General features: G+C 41.8%; 2 protein-coding genes and 1 non-coding gene across 4 annotated transcripts in view; 2 read left to right on the top strand and 1 right to left on the bottom strand.

Moving 5' to 3' along the window:
* The first annotated feature begins 163 nt into the window (after nt 1-163).
* Nucleotides 164-4136, top strand: nufip1 (nuclear FMR1 interacting protein 1). Of its 2 annotated transcripts, none has more exons than XM_034216918.1 (10): nt 164-651; nt 1333-1418; nt 1511-1612; nt 1709-1771; nt 1852-1928; nt 2061-2153; nt 2287-2480; nt 2764-2898; nt 3233-3495; nt 3590-4136. In XM_034216918.1, exons 1-10 carry the CDS (start codon nt 417-419, stop codon nt 3917-3919), a joined length of 1578 nt encoding a protein of 525 aa, XP_034072809.1. In that variant the 5' UTR covers nt 164-416; the 3' UTR covers nt 3920-4136. The 2 variants fall into 2 exon arrangements, with proteins under 2 accessions (XP_034072809.1, XP_034072808.1); XM_034216917.1 differs by having other exon boundaries at nt 167-651; nt 1508-1612.
* Nucleotides 4137-4985: 849 nt separating this feature from the next.
* Nucleotides 4986-15349, top strand: part of LOC117546563 (cilia- and flagella-associated protein 47-like) — a 57633-nt gene continuing 47269 nt past the window's right edge. The window contains exons 1-22 of the mRNA XM_034216788.1: nt 4986-5250; nt 6120-6277; nt 6359-6474; nt 6815-6953; nt 7150-7234; nt 7354-7494; nt 7580-7749; nt 7961-8064; nt 8178-8407; nt 8496-8703; nt 8841-9069; nt 9336-9488; nt 9574-9772; nt 9883-9988; nt 10647-10863; nt 10932-11176; nt 11333-11463; nt 11728-11850; nt 11941-12072; nt 12273-12350; nt 13362-13509; nt 13611-13696. Coding sequence (XP_034072679.1) covers nt 5107-5250; nt 6120-6277; nt 6359-6474; nt 6815-6953; nt 7150-7234; nt 7354-7494; nt 7580-7749; nt 7961-8064; nt 8178-8407; nt 8496-8703; nt 8841-9069; nt 9336-9488; nt 9574-9772; nt 9883-9988; nt 10647-10863; nt 10932-11176; nt 11333-11463; nt 11728-11850; nt 11941-12072; nt 12273-12350; nt 13362-13509; nt 13611-13696 — 3342 coding nt within the window. The 5' untranslated portion in view covers nt 4986-5106. The remainder of the gene's footprint in view (nt 5251-6119; nt 6278-6358; nt 6475-6814; nt 6954-7149; nt 7235-7353; nt 7495-7579; nt 7750-7960; nt 8065-8177; nt 8408-8495; nt 8704-8840; nt 9070-9335; nt 9489-9573; nt 9773-9882; nt 9989-10646; nt 10864-10931; nt 11177-11332; nt 11464-11727; nt 11851-11940; nt 12073-12272; nt 12351-13361; nt 13510-13610; nt 13697-15349) is intronic.
* Nucleotides 7823-7894, bottom strand: trnad-guc. The gene has a single exon. It is a non-coding gene; the product is annotated as a tRNA-Asp (tRNA).

Below are 15349 nucleotides of genomic sequence, written 5' to 3'. Positions count from 1 at the left end.
TTGCTTCACTTACAAAGCTTCTTAGCATCATGTATAAATCAATTCCACATGCGTTTTCTCCTCAACCTGGCAACCTCAGGAGATTGAGTTGTGTGTTTAATCTCGCGAGAAGTCTCGCAAACATACCGTTATTTCGAATTCAAATGTTTAAGCTAGGCTTTTTGACACGGATAAAACAGCATAACAGAGTATGTCATGTGCGTATTTTAACAAAACAACCACTAAGGATGATAGCTATCGCTCATATTTGTTATTTTGTTTGTTGTGGTTATAAATGTATGTCCTTCCTGCTCTCGCGGAAGTGACGTACGTGTGTCTATAGCAAAACATGCACATGTGAGAGCTGCGTGGTGAGAAACCCAGATGTACTAAGTTTAATTTACTCTTGACGCAACGAAAGATTTAAGGGGTGAAGTATGAATGAACCGAGGCACTATCCTCCGCCGGACTTCAGTTGTCCCCCTCCAGACTTCATCCAGCCCTTCCAGCAGCAGCAGCAGCCCGGCTCCAGCAGCTTCCACCCCAGCATGTGGAGCTGGGGAGAGACGCCAGAGCCCAGCTGGGAGTCCAGGGGGCAGGCTGGGTGGCATACAGGAGCAGGCTTTGGTCCTCCATCTGGCCGTGGAGACTATGGATCAAAGCGTCCACATGGTGAGTAGCATTTACTATTCAATTATTACATGATGAGGAGTTAATGCATCTACTTGGCCCTATTACTAATGACTTTTCTTAGACAAACCAATATCTAAAAACACTGTGGGAAAGTATTAAAGTGTTACTCTGCCAACGTTTGGAACGGGCAATCTCTGAGCCCAATATGTGATTACTTAGATTACATCTCTCATATGCCATCAGGGTAATTGCTAACATGACATAATTTACTTGAGAGCCATCATGTGAATGTCACATCATTAAAATTGAGGTGTTGATGTATTGTCTATGACTCAGCCTATCATAACAACCTAGTGAGGCTGTCCAACAACATCATCTCTGACCCAAACCATGTTCTGAACAGTGAATATGAACTGCTACCATCTAATCGGAGATACAGGATCCCATGATTCAATAAAGTCAGACTGAAGCACTCCTTTGTGCATCAGTCAATCCTCACAGTAAATACAGAGCTGATCCCAAATCAAATGCACGCTGAAGGCTCTTTGAGCAGCTTTTCTCTCACTGATTGTGCTGTTATGTTAAATGTTTGTTGTTTGTGTTTCATGTATTTGTGTCTGGATATTTGTCTGTTGATGTTGGACATGGAGCTGCTGTGACGCAAGTCAAATTTCATACTTGATCTGACAAATAAAGTAATATCGTATCGTATGTCTTCAGGTCAAAACTTTAACCGTGGAGTGCATCATGGAGGAAATCGAGGTGGAGGACAGAATTATGGTGCCCCCAACAATTATGGGAAAAAGGTATCTATCTGTTTGAACATTGTTGTTGTCATCTGGACCTTAATAGTGTTTGTCATACATTCTGCTCTACATTGTGAACTAATCCACAGCAGAAAAATAAGAAAGAGCCAGAGTTTTCACATTTTTGTGACACTTGTGACCGGAGCTTCAAAAACCAGGAGAAGTACGATGAACATGTTTCTCAACACGTAAAGGTAATTTGATATATCTATCAAGTATATTCTGCTTTCTTACATGTCATTTATTCGAATCCCGATTCACTGACTAACTCCATCACATCTCTTGCCTAGTGTTCTGTTCCTGACTGCAGCTTCATGGCTCATGAAAAAATAGTCAGCATCCACTGGAAAAACGTAAGTGTAACACCTTGCTGTTTATCTGAAACTCAGTATTTTCCTTTGCTGAAATCAGTCTTTTTCTATCCTGACTGCAGAACCATGCACCAGGCGCTAAAAGAATCAAGTTGGACACAGAAGACGAGATTGCAAAATGGAGAGAGGAGAGGCGCAAGTCAGTATTCTCAAATAGATTTTTGCGTTACTTTTAATATTGTATATAAATAGCTTTTGCCTATGATGTCTACTTCCAAACAGCAGAACATGATGATTGTTGTTTAACTTGGGTCTTAATGTGTTTCCCCAGACATTATCCAACACTTCAGAATATTGACAAGAAGAAGAAAGTGATGGATGAGCGTGAGCAGACAGGAGCTGTTCTAGACACAGCTCAGTTTGGGTATATATTTGATAATTTGGTTTGTAAGTTATATATTTCGCACTGGATCTTTCTTGTTTTTTCTGTAATTGCAAAAAGAAACAACAGTACCTTTTGTATCTAAATCTAAACTCTAATATTTGTTTATTCCCAGCCGAATGAGGGGCAGAGGCAGAGGGCGGGGTCGAGGTCAAGGTCAAGGACGGGGCTGGGGTAACAGAGGGTCCCATGAGCAACACCCTCGAGGCCCTCACCCATCAGACAGCAGTGCCACAGAGAGACCCCCCCCTCTCACCCAGCCCCGCAGAGATGAGGATCCTCTGGGAGCACTCGCCAGCACTGATCATGGTGAGTGACTCAGACATATACTTGGCATTGTATTCAAACAACACTGTTAACAGTCAGTGGAAATATGTTATTGTGCATTTTTTCTCACGTCTGTTTAATTGTTGAAGTCTGGTACTAATTCAAATGACTGTTGGTTTGATGTTAATTATAGACATATTTCAAAAATTCTGATCACCAAAACCACAAGAGGTCCTTGTGCATAACGTCATAGATTAAAAATATTGATGCCGTGGAGTTAACATCTGTAAAGGTAACTTGTGTACATTTTAATCTGTGCTTCCAGATTCTGACCGAGAGGAACCCGCCCCTCAATCCAAAGCTGGTGCCCTCATTGTGCCTCCCAAGCAGATGAGCTCAGCTCTGGGCTCCCTGGTGGCCAACTACGGCTCCATGAGTGAAAGTGATGAGGGACCAGAAGGTACGTTTACCAACATCCTCAATGTGCACATAAAAACAACTTTAAAAAACCTTACTAAACAAAAAAAACCTTTTCCCTGTCTCCTAAATTTAGCAATTATAGAAGATCTGCTTACTATACTATATTTAAATAACAAATCTTTTGTCATGAGTAATTCAATCACAGATAGTAATTGAATTTTACCGAAGACTAGCTTTATTATTGGTAATTTGGTTTTATTCTGTTGACAGAGGAGGTGTATATAGTACATTCATGGGCAAAGCACATATTATGGAATTGCATGTCACAGGAAAAACACAAAAATATATTGATGATATTTGTCCTCTTGTTGCAGAAACCCCTATTAAAAGAACTAAAGACCTTGTGAAAGAAAACCAGGCTCTCCTAAACACAATACCGCCTAAGGATAGAGGACCCTCGAGAGGCCCGGGATCCTCTTCACAGGTTACACAGGGTCACAAAGATGCACATCCTAACAACGCCCATCACACGCATAACAACAGAAGAGGAAGAGGGGGCAGAGGACGAGGAGGCAGGGGGGGTAGAGGAGGGTACCAAGATACACCGCAGGCACGTCGTCCCACTTTACTTGAGATGGTAAGATTATATAAGCATATTTCACTGGATTTAAAATGTAAAATTGTCTAGATAATGCATCTTCTCAGCCCTCACAAATCTCTCTTTTTTCTAGCTTCTGGCCGCAGATATCCGCCACGAAAGGAATGTCCTCCTGCAGTGTGTGCGCTATGTTGTCCGAAACAAATTCTTCGGCCTGGAAAGCAGACCTCAGAATAAGGAAAGGATAAAGGAAAAAGTCCCACATGTTATCCCAACTGAAGAGCAGGAAGTGAGGAAGGAAAAGCCGACAGAAAAGGACAGGGCTGTGTCTCCTCCTCCTGTTGATGAAGAGTCAACTGTCAAAGACTGCATCAGCCTCCATCTGATGGACACAGATACAATCACACCTACCTCTAATATTTATGAAGATGAAATATGGGAGAGCCCTGGAGCTATGTCCTAGCAAATTACTGAAATTAATAAATATAATTTTGTTCTCAATCGGAAAGGCAAGACACTAGTCTTACACAAGTTGGTGTTAATAATTGGATTTTTCATTTTGCATTTTTCTGTGGTAATAGATTGACTAACAATATTCAGTTATATTTTTGTAACATATTACATACTGAAGAAATACATTTGTTCTTATTAATAAATAAAATCAACTATATTAACCAGTTTACCTTTGTGAAAACCTTGGTTTAATATTATTGTAAGCTTTAATTATCGGAATGCTATATGTAAATGATTTGCTGTGTTGTAAAACGTGTAGATTTTAATGGAAGCCGGAGGGTCTCTGGTTCAAGTCCCCGATCAGACTAAGTACAGACTTTCGAATAGTCTCATGGTGCCTGCCGAGATGCCTTTGAGCCAAGCACTGTCCCCCACACTTCTCACAGGGCGGTGTGTAGTTGCTCTTAAATGCAGTGTCGAAATGTCATCATGTTTGACGATTAGAAGTTGATTCGATTCCTCCATATCTGTGTACAGTTGATTGAGAAAATGAAAGAAAATCTATGATAACTATAGTTAATAACACCTAATATAATGAGAAATGTAGCTTCAATATAAAGATTTTCTTAGTTTTGGTTCCAAATTGATTTCATCATTCAAATCATTGTTATACCATTATAGATAAACGCTGACAAAGGGGCTGAGATTAATGAGACATTTTATATATATATTTTTTTTTAAACAGCCGAGCATTTTTTATGATAATCTGTATTGACAATCCTGAAAACCTAAAGTACTTTGGATTTGTAAGAAAAGGTGGAAAGTATGTACATTTACTCAAGTAGTGTACTTAAATACAACTCTGTACTTCTACTTTCCTTGAGTATATCTATCTATCACCTGAGTATTTCCATTTTAGAGATCTGAGTAATTCTTCCACCTCTGTAAGGTTGTTTCTCCACTTTCAACAGCTGCACGGTCACCTTCCACCTGCACACGCGCTGCCACTAGAGTCGCACTGGTCGCCTAGAAACCACCTGAGTCTCACTTCACCTAGCAACAGTAAAGTTGACTATCGGTATGCGAGCCAGCAAGTCGACGAAAACGGCACGATAATTATTTTAAATGTAAGTTACGTTAATGAGAATACATTTGTGACGTCTGTTGGTCAGTATTACTGTCATGTGAAGTGAGATCATGGCTGGAAGTTGTGTTCGAGTTGACCCACGCTGTGTCGAGTTCAACGACGTGAAAGTCGGACAGATTTACAAGACTACCGTCACGGCAACAAATGTTGGAAAAGCTTCGACGAAAATAAGGTTTGAAAAGCCTGGGTTAAAGGTAAAGCAAACGCATACAGTCTGTAAAGTAAACACATATGTTTTGTTTGTATCAATTGTACAAGCTAAACTATACGAAATAACTCGATTCAATTAAAATGACGCAACGATAGCTTAGTTGCGTTATACTAGCTAAATTCGGGTTGAGCTAGCTAAAACTTCTTCAATAAATTATGCTAATATTAGCTCATTTCCTAAGGTCTATTCGACCATCATATACGTTATTTCCCTTTCTCCTTTTTAAAACAGTTTGCATTGTTATAAGAGAGTCTTAGTATGTTCTACCTACTCTAAAATTGTCCACCCATTAATTACATGCTAATTGCTTTTTACCACTAGCAAACACCACGTGCCAGAAATTATGCTAACGTTAGCTAATTACCATTACTTAGCTCTATCTATCTATCTAATAATAGTAATATAGTTATAAATGTCTATTATAACAATGACGTAACAATGGCCACATCATTTTTCTAACATTAGCTTAATTGCTGTTACACTAGCTAAAATCTCGTGCAATACATGATGCTAATTTTACCAAATGTATCTCTCTGTCCGTCTATCATAACAATAATAATAATGTATGATATAATTGTCATTATGGTATCCAGGAGAATTTCCAATGTATTTTACTGACATTGTGCTTTTTTATGTTCTATTTTTTATGTTCTATTTACTCTAAAAGTGTCCTATTAATTATTTACTTTATCTGAGTAAACTGTATACGCATTTAATTAGAATAGTTAGATGTGTGCATCTCTGTTTTAGAATGTTCTCTAAATGGTAAATCAAAATGTGTCACCAATGTGGTTATTTTGTGATTATTGCCCTTTTCTCCCTCATCTTTTCCATATTTTTGTTGTTGTGCAGTTGTTTAAGTTCACAGCATCTACCTTGGCCAAGGTGGTGGCTCCAGGTCTGTCTGTGAGCGGCCTGCTGGAGTTTACTCCAGAGGAAGAGGAGGAGGTCAGAGACTGCCTTCTGATTCATATAGATGATGTAGAAACAATCACAATTCCACTGATGTGGTAAGCGAGCTGAAGGACCAAACACTTTGCGTGTCACATGTTCATGCATTCATTTGACATTTTAACGCCTTGCTCCTCCAGGTTTCCCAGGGTTTTTTCCTTCCAAATGGACTCAGTGCTAGACTTTGGGTGTATTGCTGCAAGCAGTCGGTTGATCAGCAAACAGCACCAAATAACCAATCAGGGATCAGCACCTGGTAAATTAAGCATTTCATTCATTCTTCATCTAATCTAAGTATGTAACCTTATATTTTTTCAAAACATAGACTCCATGACCCATCACATTTATTTTGCTATAGTTATGCTATTATTCTATCCTAAGAAGTATTACAAAGTCTTCACATTCAAAACATTTATACTTAAAAGATTGCAGATACTCTACATTTTCATAAATGCAGTGACCTGTTTATAGAAAATACCGAGCCAGGTATAAACTGTTAACCTCTTATAACCCATGAACTCTCTCAAGTAGTATGTACTCTTTTCTTAAAATACTCCATGAGATTATTTGTATTTATTTTCTTGTGTGCATTGAAGGTGTGTTCCAGGTTCAGTACAGTGGAGACGCCTCAGTCAAACTCTCACCCTGCAGTGGAGTCATAGCAGCTGGTGCCACCCAGTGGCTTAAAGTGGAGCTGCGCACAGACAGACCAAGGCACATTGATGAAAAGGCTATGTAAGAAATCATTTACACCAACATACCTGTGAACACACATAGAATATCAAGGGATTGGACACTAAATGCTTAGTCACAATTTCAAGGTGGTTAGATTTTTTATAAAATCACTTCTCAGAAAGTGGCCAAATACTGTTCTTTGACTATACACTGTGCACTTGTACTCTACCTGCCTCTAACCCTCCTTTTTTTCCAGGGTGAAACTGGAGAATTGCTCTGCTGTAGTTCTCAACATAAAGGCTGAGGTGGTGGAACAGCATCTTGAGGTTTTTGACCGAAAGGTAATTCAGTCAAAGTGGAATTTGTATTGTTCCTATCATTGATACTCCATTCATCGTTGTTGCTTTCCCCCTCTTACTGGTTTTCCTGTTAAGACACTTTACTCTCTTGTGTTTTGTAGGGCAATCCACTCTCTTGTCTGTGGTTTGGACCTGTATACTTTGGAACGTCCCATGTGGAGAATGTGGTTCTGAGAAATAATGCGCCCGAGGCATGTGACTGGGTTTGCCTGCTGCAGGATACGGCTGCTGGGATTGAGGTGGTGAGTAATTCCATCAGGGAAAGTTGGTGCCAATCTGCAAATATTGTGTTTAATCAAGATTATGTCTACTGTGATGGCTGTGTAGGGAACAGACCTCCAGAAGAGCACAGACGCCGCCCTGCTGGAGAGAATGCAGAAGAGCAGTTCAGCCACCCGTGACGTCTCTCAGGTCTTGGTGTGTGTTCCCAAACAGGGCCGACTGGGACCGTATGGAAAAACCACTGTGGCAGTGTGCTTCAGCCCTCAATGCAAGAGGTAAATTGTCTGTGAATATGTCTGAAAACATTAGAAAAGTTACTATTATGGCGTAGAAAATGAAAAATTGTACCTCCCCGTCGGGGAATTGAACCCCGGTCTCCCGCGTGACAGGCGGGGATACTGACCACTATACTAACGAGGAGCACGCAACAAAAAGGGGCGTGGCCTCTCTTATACTTTGAACTGCACACTGTTTCACAACCAGCAGACGGGAAGAGAAGAAGCTTGATTACTCGGCCAGCAGACAAGACTACTGTCTCTTCCTGCTGTTTGAGTCATTGGGAAGCAGATATGGCTTCGTTCACCATGATGGTACTCACAATACACATGGGCACACACAGTTCATATAACTAAATCAGCATTATCCATTAATACATTAACTGATGATTCAAGATGGATCACACTGATCTTCTTGGTCTCTTTAGGTAAAAGCAGTGTGGAGCTGGCAGTGACAGGCTCCGGACTGCCTGTGTGTCTGGTGCCCAGTCCCTCTCATAGATATGATTTCCTCACTTGTGTGCTGGGCCAACGTGTGGACCTGCTGTGTGTGCTTCAAAACCTCTGTCCTCAACTTCCTGTCAATTTCCGCTTCCCAAAGTTAGCACATTTCTCCACCAAGCCCTCCTCTGGGACTATTGCTCCTGGACAATGCCAGGTAAGGATTACGATTCCATTACTCATTTATAGAATCAAAGTGGAGCAGCACATTTGGGAACCTTTTCTCTTTCTGTTGCATTCCTTAGGATGTGGTCTTATCTTTCACTGCACGGCAGCAAGGGAGCTTTCAGCTGTGTCAGAAGCTAGATGTCTTGGGTCCTGCTGTTCAGAGAGAAGGCATCACTGCTGATTCTGTTCATGAACTTGAGCTTCACAGCTTCCACACAATTACTCTAAACCTGTCCGCTGTCTGCTGCAATGAGACCACACAGCCTGTCCCTCAACTGAATCCTGGTGAGTATTGAAGGATAAATCCCATTGAAATTGTTGTTGGTCTTGTTCTTCCCATGTTATTTGTTGACACACTTGAAAAGTATGTTTATGATAAACATCTTGAAAAATGTTCTTGTCCTGCTTTAATTGCTTCACAGGCATCACTCCAGCAGTGACTAATCCAACTGGATCACTCCCTCACGTTCGGTCAAGTGACCTGGCTCGCTGTCGTGAGATGGTGCCTCATGCTGTCCTCAGCGCCGGCAAAACACTACTCCATGAACATCGCAGGCAGAGGAATCAAAATACAGGGGCTGAGGAGTTCCTGGCCTTTCCTAATGACCGAGCCATGAGTATCAGGCCTGCCTCTGCACACCAACAGTACAGGTAGAGGTTCAAGAAACTCTACTTCACAGCCAAATTGTCGTATGTGTTTGAAACGTTCAAATACAGCAAATCAAACTTCCAAAAATGTTACATATTGGAGATTTTTTTTTTTTAATCTTACAAACTAAATATTATTTCGATAATCAGAACAATAATTAAATTTGGTTCCTAAAACTAGATTTGATGTGCTAATTGCTATAGCAGCAAATTGTCATTTTGTTGTTAAAGATTCCAATTATAAAGACTTTGTGTTTAATCGTGGTTAGGACCATCTTCACTGGTGTACACCGCTATAGCTATGTGGACACCAACTACGCCTTTACTGATGAAGAGGAGAAGCAGAGGCAGCGGCAGCGACAGATTTACAGCGACTTCATCGTACAGCTCAGACATACACGCCTACAGAAACAAACAGAGAGGTAGGTTGTCTCATAAGTTGTCCTTTTTTTTGTCATACATTTTGTGAATGAAAAGTAAAGTAAGACCTTTTTCTTTGGTTATTAGACAGCTGGAAAAAGGGGTGGAAGATGTGGACATTTGCATTGTTCCCTCTCAAGGGCTTGATCCACCTTTAGTCCGCATCAGCGACCTGGAGAGCAGTAATATCTCAGAGACCAAGCCAAACTATCGCCAAGCTTCCTCAGCAGCTAAACACAGCTCCAACCAAGACATGACATCTATCACGCGGCAGGTTGACAGTCAGGTTAGATCAATGGTGGTCTAAAGTTAACTATTACGGAGTTGAACTTAATGCAAATTCATGGAAAGGTTTATTCTTTTTAGCTGATTTTTAATCACCTGCTTTCTCTCTAGGCAGTGAGTGCAGTTCCCTCTACCAGCCAGGAGGTGGCAGACTGCAACAGGACTCTGACAGCTCAGGAGCTTTTCCAAGTTTGCATAGGCAAGGATCAATTCAAAAGTGCTACAGTAACTATTTACCTTGTGTACAATATGTATGAAGAGTTTTAAAAGAGCAGGGTGTCCGCGGGGCCTTAAAAAGTATTAAAAGTTGATAAATCAATTTAGCGAAAATGAAGGCTATTAAAAAGTATTAAACGGCATTTTCCAAGGTATTACATTTTGTAGCTTGTTTTCAATAAGTATATAAATGGTCCAAAGAGGTTGTATTCTACAGTGTGCCTGAATGTAATCATTGCGTAGGTGTGTAGTGTGATTCTGTGTAGTTTATTGATGGCATCCCGTTGGATTTGACGTCATCTGAACAGGACATCGCACGCTCACTGCTTGATAGCGCGGAGGTCCGTTTACGCCGGTTGTTAAACAACACCGTTATGGGGAAATGCAAGTCTGCGTCCAAATGGTTGGAAGATAAGGAGAAAGGACAATCAATACTGTATATAGTAAATGTCAGGTAAAGTGTGTCGCCAATGTAACCGGTTAAAACTCAAAGTGGCGATGAGGTCTTAAAATGTATGGAAAGGGTCTTAAAAAAGATCTTAAAACGATTACATTTGACTTCAGGATTCCTGCATATACCCTGTTTTAAGTTATTAAGCAAAACTTAAGTGAAGAGGAATTGTTTTGTGAAAAAGGCTAAAACACTATTTTCTCATTAGGTCCATTGTTAGTGGACTTTGGAGAGGTGTGTGTGCAGTCAGTGTGTGTTCAGAAGCTGGATCTGGTCAATCATCTGCCCGCGTTTGTCTGGGTGCAGCTGGAGGTGGACTGCCCTGAGCTGCAGGGCTCTTCCCCCCTCTCCTATGTCCTGCCCCCCAACTCCCTCACCACCCTACCACTGACCTTCCAAAGCACCAAGCTCGGACACTTCTACAGGTTGGTGCAGGAAGCAGAAATCAATGGTTGCGGTTCAAGTACATTATAAACATACTTCTCTCCTCCAGACCTGTATCCTACTCTGTGAACCAGCAACAACCGGGTCAGATTCTGGTCCAGGCCCAGGTCGTCCCCTTGGCTCTGGAGCTGTCCACTACCCTGCTGGTGCTCCGCCCTTCCCACACTCTGCTTGCTGGATCAGGATACAGGAGCTCAGTTACCGTTAGAAACCAGCGTAACCAGGCCGCAGAATTCACATGGAGACCAGTAGTTACAGAAAGTGGCATCCTGTTCTCCATTCGACCAGCTACAGGTGCAAAATGTGTCAGAATGTCACATTGCATTTCTCCCTACCTGTAGTATATGTCTATAAGAACATTACTTTTTAATAAACATTCTTATTAAGTAGATTTGCCTATTTTAACTACTGCTAAGATAGCAAATCTCCCCCCCCCCCCCTCCTCCACAGGTACAATCGAGCCATACAGGGAATTGGACTGCGAAGTAGTGTGGTATCCCTCCTTCTCCTCCCCATCAAAAGGAGACTTTGACCTCTGCGTCCATGAGGGCAACACACAACGCCTGCACTGTGTTGCTAAGGTCTGGCTTCTATAATAGGAAAGATAACTTAGTATTAAATAAATCTGTCCTTGAATGTTTGGGATAGGGTTTCTATATATACATGTATCCATATAAATGTGCTCTGAGGGCTTTCACATTTTTTAAATGTGGGTAAGTGACTTGAGTAATTAGAGATGCATACTGTAGATTAAGGGTGAATGGGAGATCAACACTATGGATTGAATGTTACAGAAAAATGGATATACCAGAGATAATTTTCCTTTCTCCAATCTGTCCTATAAGGTTGGGTCCACAAGTGTCCAGCTGGCAGAGGAACAGGTCTTTTTTGCAAATGTGCCTCTTAACATGCCTTCTATAAGAAGTGCAGTCTTACGCAACAGTGGAAAAAACCATGCCTACTTCCAGGTGCCCTCCAAAACACAAACAGATATTTGTTTTTGCACAGATACTACCCGAACAAGAAAAATAGCCTCTCTGTCTGATTGTCTGTGGCAGGTGCTAGATGTGTGCCCTCTGCCAGGCTTGGAGCTGAGTCCATCTGAGGGTGTGGTCCCATGTGGGGGGCAGGCTGCGCTCAAGATCCATCTCAACTCCGACTCTGTCATCAGGTTTGACACCAGGGTGAAGGTGAGAGATTGAAAGAATGGGAAGGCTCTTTATTTTCATGTCCTGATGACATTTCCTGTGTATGTAGAGTAGAATTGATGTACACAACTAAGTGTGTGTGTGTGTGTGTGTGTGTGTGTGTGTGTGTGTGTGTGTGTGTGTGTGTGTGTGTGTGTGTGTGTGTGTGTGTGTGTGTGTGTGTGTGTGTGTGTGTGTTACAGATAGCTCTGAGGAACATGAAGTCCATTGAGCTCAGAGTGGGTGGATACGTAGAGACTCCAATTGTAGACATTAGTGTGGTAAGTTTCTGTGTGTGTGTGTGTGTGTGTGTGTGCTTTCTCTGCTAATACAATTAATGGTAAAATCAGCTATCCCGATATATTTCAGACATGAGACAAATATATATAGTTGCCTTACGACTTGGAACTGAATCACAGTTCCTGATTTATATATGTTTTGGGGTCCAAATAATTAAAAACGGACTGATCAATGTGCCAGTGCCCTTGAGTAAATATGTGTCTTACCAGAGATTGTTATAATCGAGAGGTTTTTTGCCTCTTGCACCACGCTGTGTGTCTTTGTGCATTTAGCTGTAAATACCATCTTCATGTAGGTCACCGCTTAAACTGTTGTTGTTTTTGGGGCTGCCATATAATTATTTATTTATATACTCCTTTTTGAGGCCATGTTGTTGCAGGTTAGTGTGTCTGTGTAGTCCTTTGATGTTTGTCCGACTTATAAAGGAGTATTCTCAAGACCTTTTTCATCTCTGTTTGTTTCCCAATGTTCCTTAAACCATGTTTGTATTTACACAAAACTGCACGAGATCTTTATCAAATGATCTACATAAATACAAGATGAGATAATAATATAATAAACAGAGAATAATATAGATGTATAGAACATGAGAGGAAAATAGAAGAAAGGATACTTTCAAATAACTGAAAGGTAATGTATTCTTCAGGATATATATTGTACACTTCTATTTGTGTGTGTGTGTGTGTGTGTGCGTGCGTGCGTGCGTGTGTGTGTGTGCGTGTGTGTGTGTGTGTGTGTGTGTGTGTGTGTGTGTGTGTGTGTGTGTGTGTGTGTGTGTGTGTGTGTGTGTGTGTGTGTGTGTGTGTGTGTGTGTGTGTGTGTGTGTGTGTGTGTGTGTGTGTGTGTGTGTGTAGGGGTTGCACCTGTAAGGATAGGAACTGAAGGATAATCTGCTTTTGGACAGCTCCTGTCATAGAAAGCTGAAATGATCCTTTCCCTTTCAATTGAAGTTGCTGTTGACCTTTTTTCTTTAATTTTGTATCCGTTTACAGTCGCATTTCCACTTTTACGGGGTCTATGCTGGTTCTCAGCGATCAATACCGTTCACTCTCACAAACCAATCATCAGCCTCAGCCCAGGTTACCTTTGACCTGGCGGACTACACTGACTTCTCTGTGAGGTTCCCCCAGCCCTCAGCCAGTACGTAGTTACATAAACAATGCCACATTTAGGAAGACAAATGTTTTTGTGTACATTTGAGTTTTGGCCTTTGTTTTGTGATCGTTTTTGTGCATTTTTAGGTGCAGAGAAAGAGCCAGGTGTGAGTGTTGTGGAGCTCCATGGCAACCAGACAGTGGACTGTTCCCTTGTCTTCTCCCCAACCCAGGTAACCTTTGGACCAATCTCCAGTACATAAAGCACCAAGCTCAAATGCATCATTTAACTTCCATGAATTGATTGTTCTCTAAACCCTTCTTCTGAACAGAGACTGTGCCATCATTGCTTAATGACTATAGAGTGCCACAGTGACGCGTCCTAAAACCCGGAAGTAAACTCCTTCCGGTTCCTTCCACAAAAAGCAATGCAATTTCTCCATAGGATTTAGGAAAATAGCTGGAAACAAGGTCAGTGGTTGAGACACATTTAAGAGACGGATCACGTTTTGTTCAGCCGGATAATCTCCACACGTCTACCCTACTTTTATAATTTTATAATCATAAATCTAATGCAAAATGCTAACGTTATGCTAGAAACGAACTACAGCAGGGTCGCTGCTTCAACGTCACGCCACCTTAAGATCCATATTCAAAAATACAGATTCTAAATTGTTCAAGTTGAAGCATTTGTTTGAACAGTCTGCAGGAGGCAGGGACTTGCTTTCAAGCAGAACACGGCAAACAAACTTAGAGGAGTGTTTACGTGTTCGGCGTAATGACGTAAAACGGCCTCGACAACTTCTGTAGTGCTATTCAGCCACTTGGTAACAACCATCGTTTTTCAGACACGTAAACTCATCACCAGTGGGGTCACTGCTGATGGATTTAATGTCGTAGAACAAAACGTGATCCGTCTCTTCAATGTGTCTCAACCATTTCCAAAGGTTAGCTAGTTTAAGGAGATCGGCGAGCTAGATCACGTGATGACATCGGCGAGACTGAAAGTCTCAAAGTGTAATGCGCAGTCAGTTCTATTAGTGTGTAAAACATCTGCGTCTAAATGCCCGGCAGTAGTTTGACCAGAGCTAGAGCAAAGAAAGACAGCGGCCTCATGGCGGAAATGTTTGGTGAAGAGGAACACGTCCCCAAGTGGGCTGGCCCATTGCTTTCTGAAATACAAAGCGTTAAAGAAACCTGTAACGTAAGGTTTGACAATCTGGACAAGGCTATTGTTCAGTTGAAGAAAGACTCTAAGGCCACTTCTCAAAGAATAAACAACGCAGAGAAGCGCATTAGCGAGATAGAGGATCAAGCCAATTCCCAAGGGAAGACAATGGGTGAGCTGTCCAAAGATGTCAAAGCCCTCCAGGGTAAAACGCTGGATCTGGAAGCTAGAAGTCGGAGAAATAATCTCATCCTAGCCGGCCTCCCCGAGGGTAAAGAAGCCGGTGGCATCTCCCCACTACTGGATACAATTCTCCGACACTTCCTGAAGCTGAGTGACACAATCCCCGCACCTGAGATAGAGCGTGCCCACCGCGCTCTGCGTCCCATCCCGGACCCTGGGCACCCTCCGCGGCATATCATCATACGTTTTCTCAGATGGAGCGATAAGAACGAGGTGTTTAAGACGCTGGCGTCTGCTAAAGGAAAGCTGACATGGGACGGACATGATCTTCGCATGTTTCAGGATTTCCCAATGGAGATACAGCGCCAGCGGGATTCATACAGAGAGCTCCGTAGCATACTGCGCAAAGAAAACTTACGGCACGGCATCCTGTACCCTGCCAGACTCATCGTAGCCATCAACGAGGAGACTTTCATATTCAAAGAACCCAAGGAAGCTGAGAAAGTTCTAAAAGAAAAGAGACCTGATTTATTTG

The sequence above is a fragment of the Gymnodraco acuticeps genome, unplaced genomic scaffold (genome assembly GCF_902827175.1).
Source record: "Gymnodraco acuticeps unplaced genomic scaffold, fGymAcu1.1, whole genome shotgun sequence".
In the NCBI taxonomy this organism is placed as follows: domain Eukaryota; kingdom Metazoa; phylum Chordata; class Actinopteri; order Perciformes; family Bathydraconidae; genus Gymnodraco; species Gymnodraco acuticeps.
This window is presented reverse-complemented; position numbering and strand designations above follow the sequence as displayed.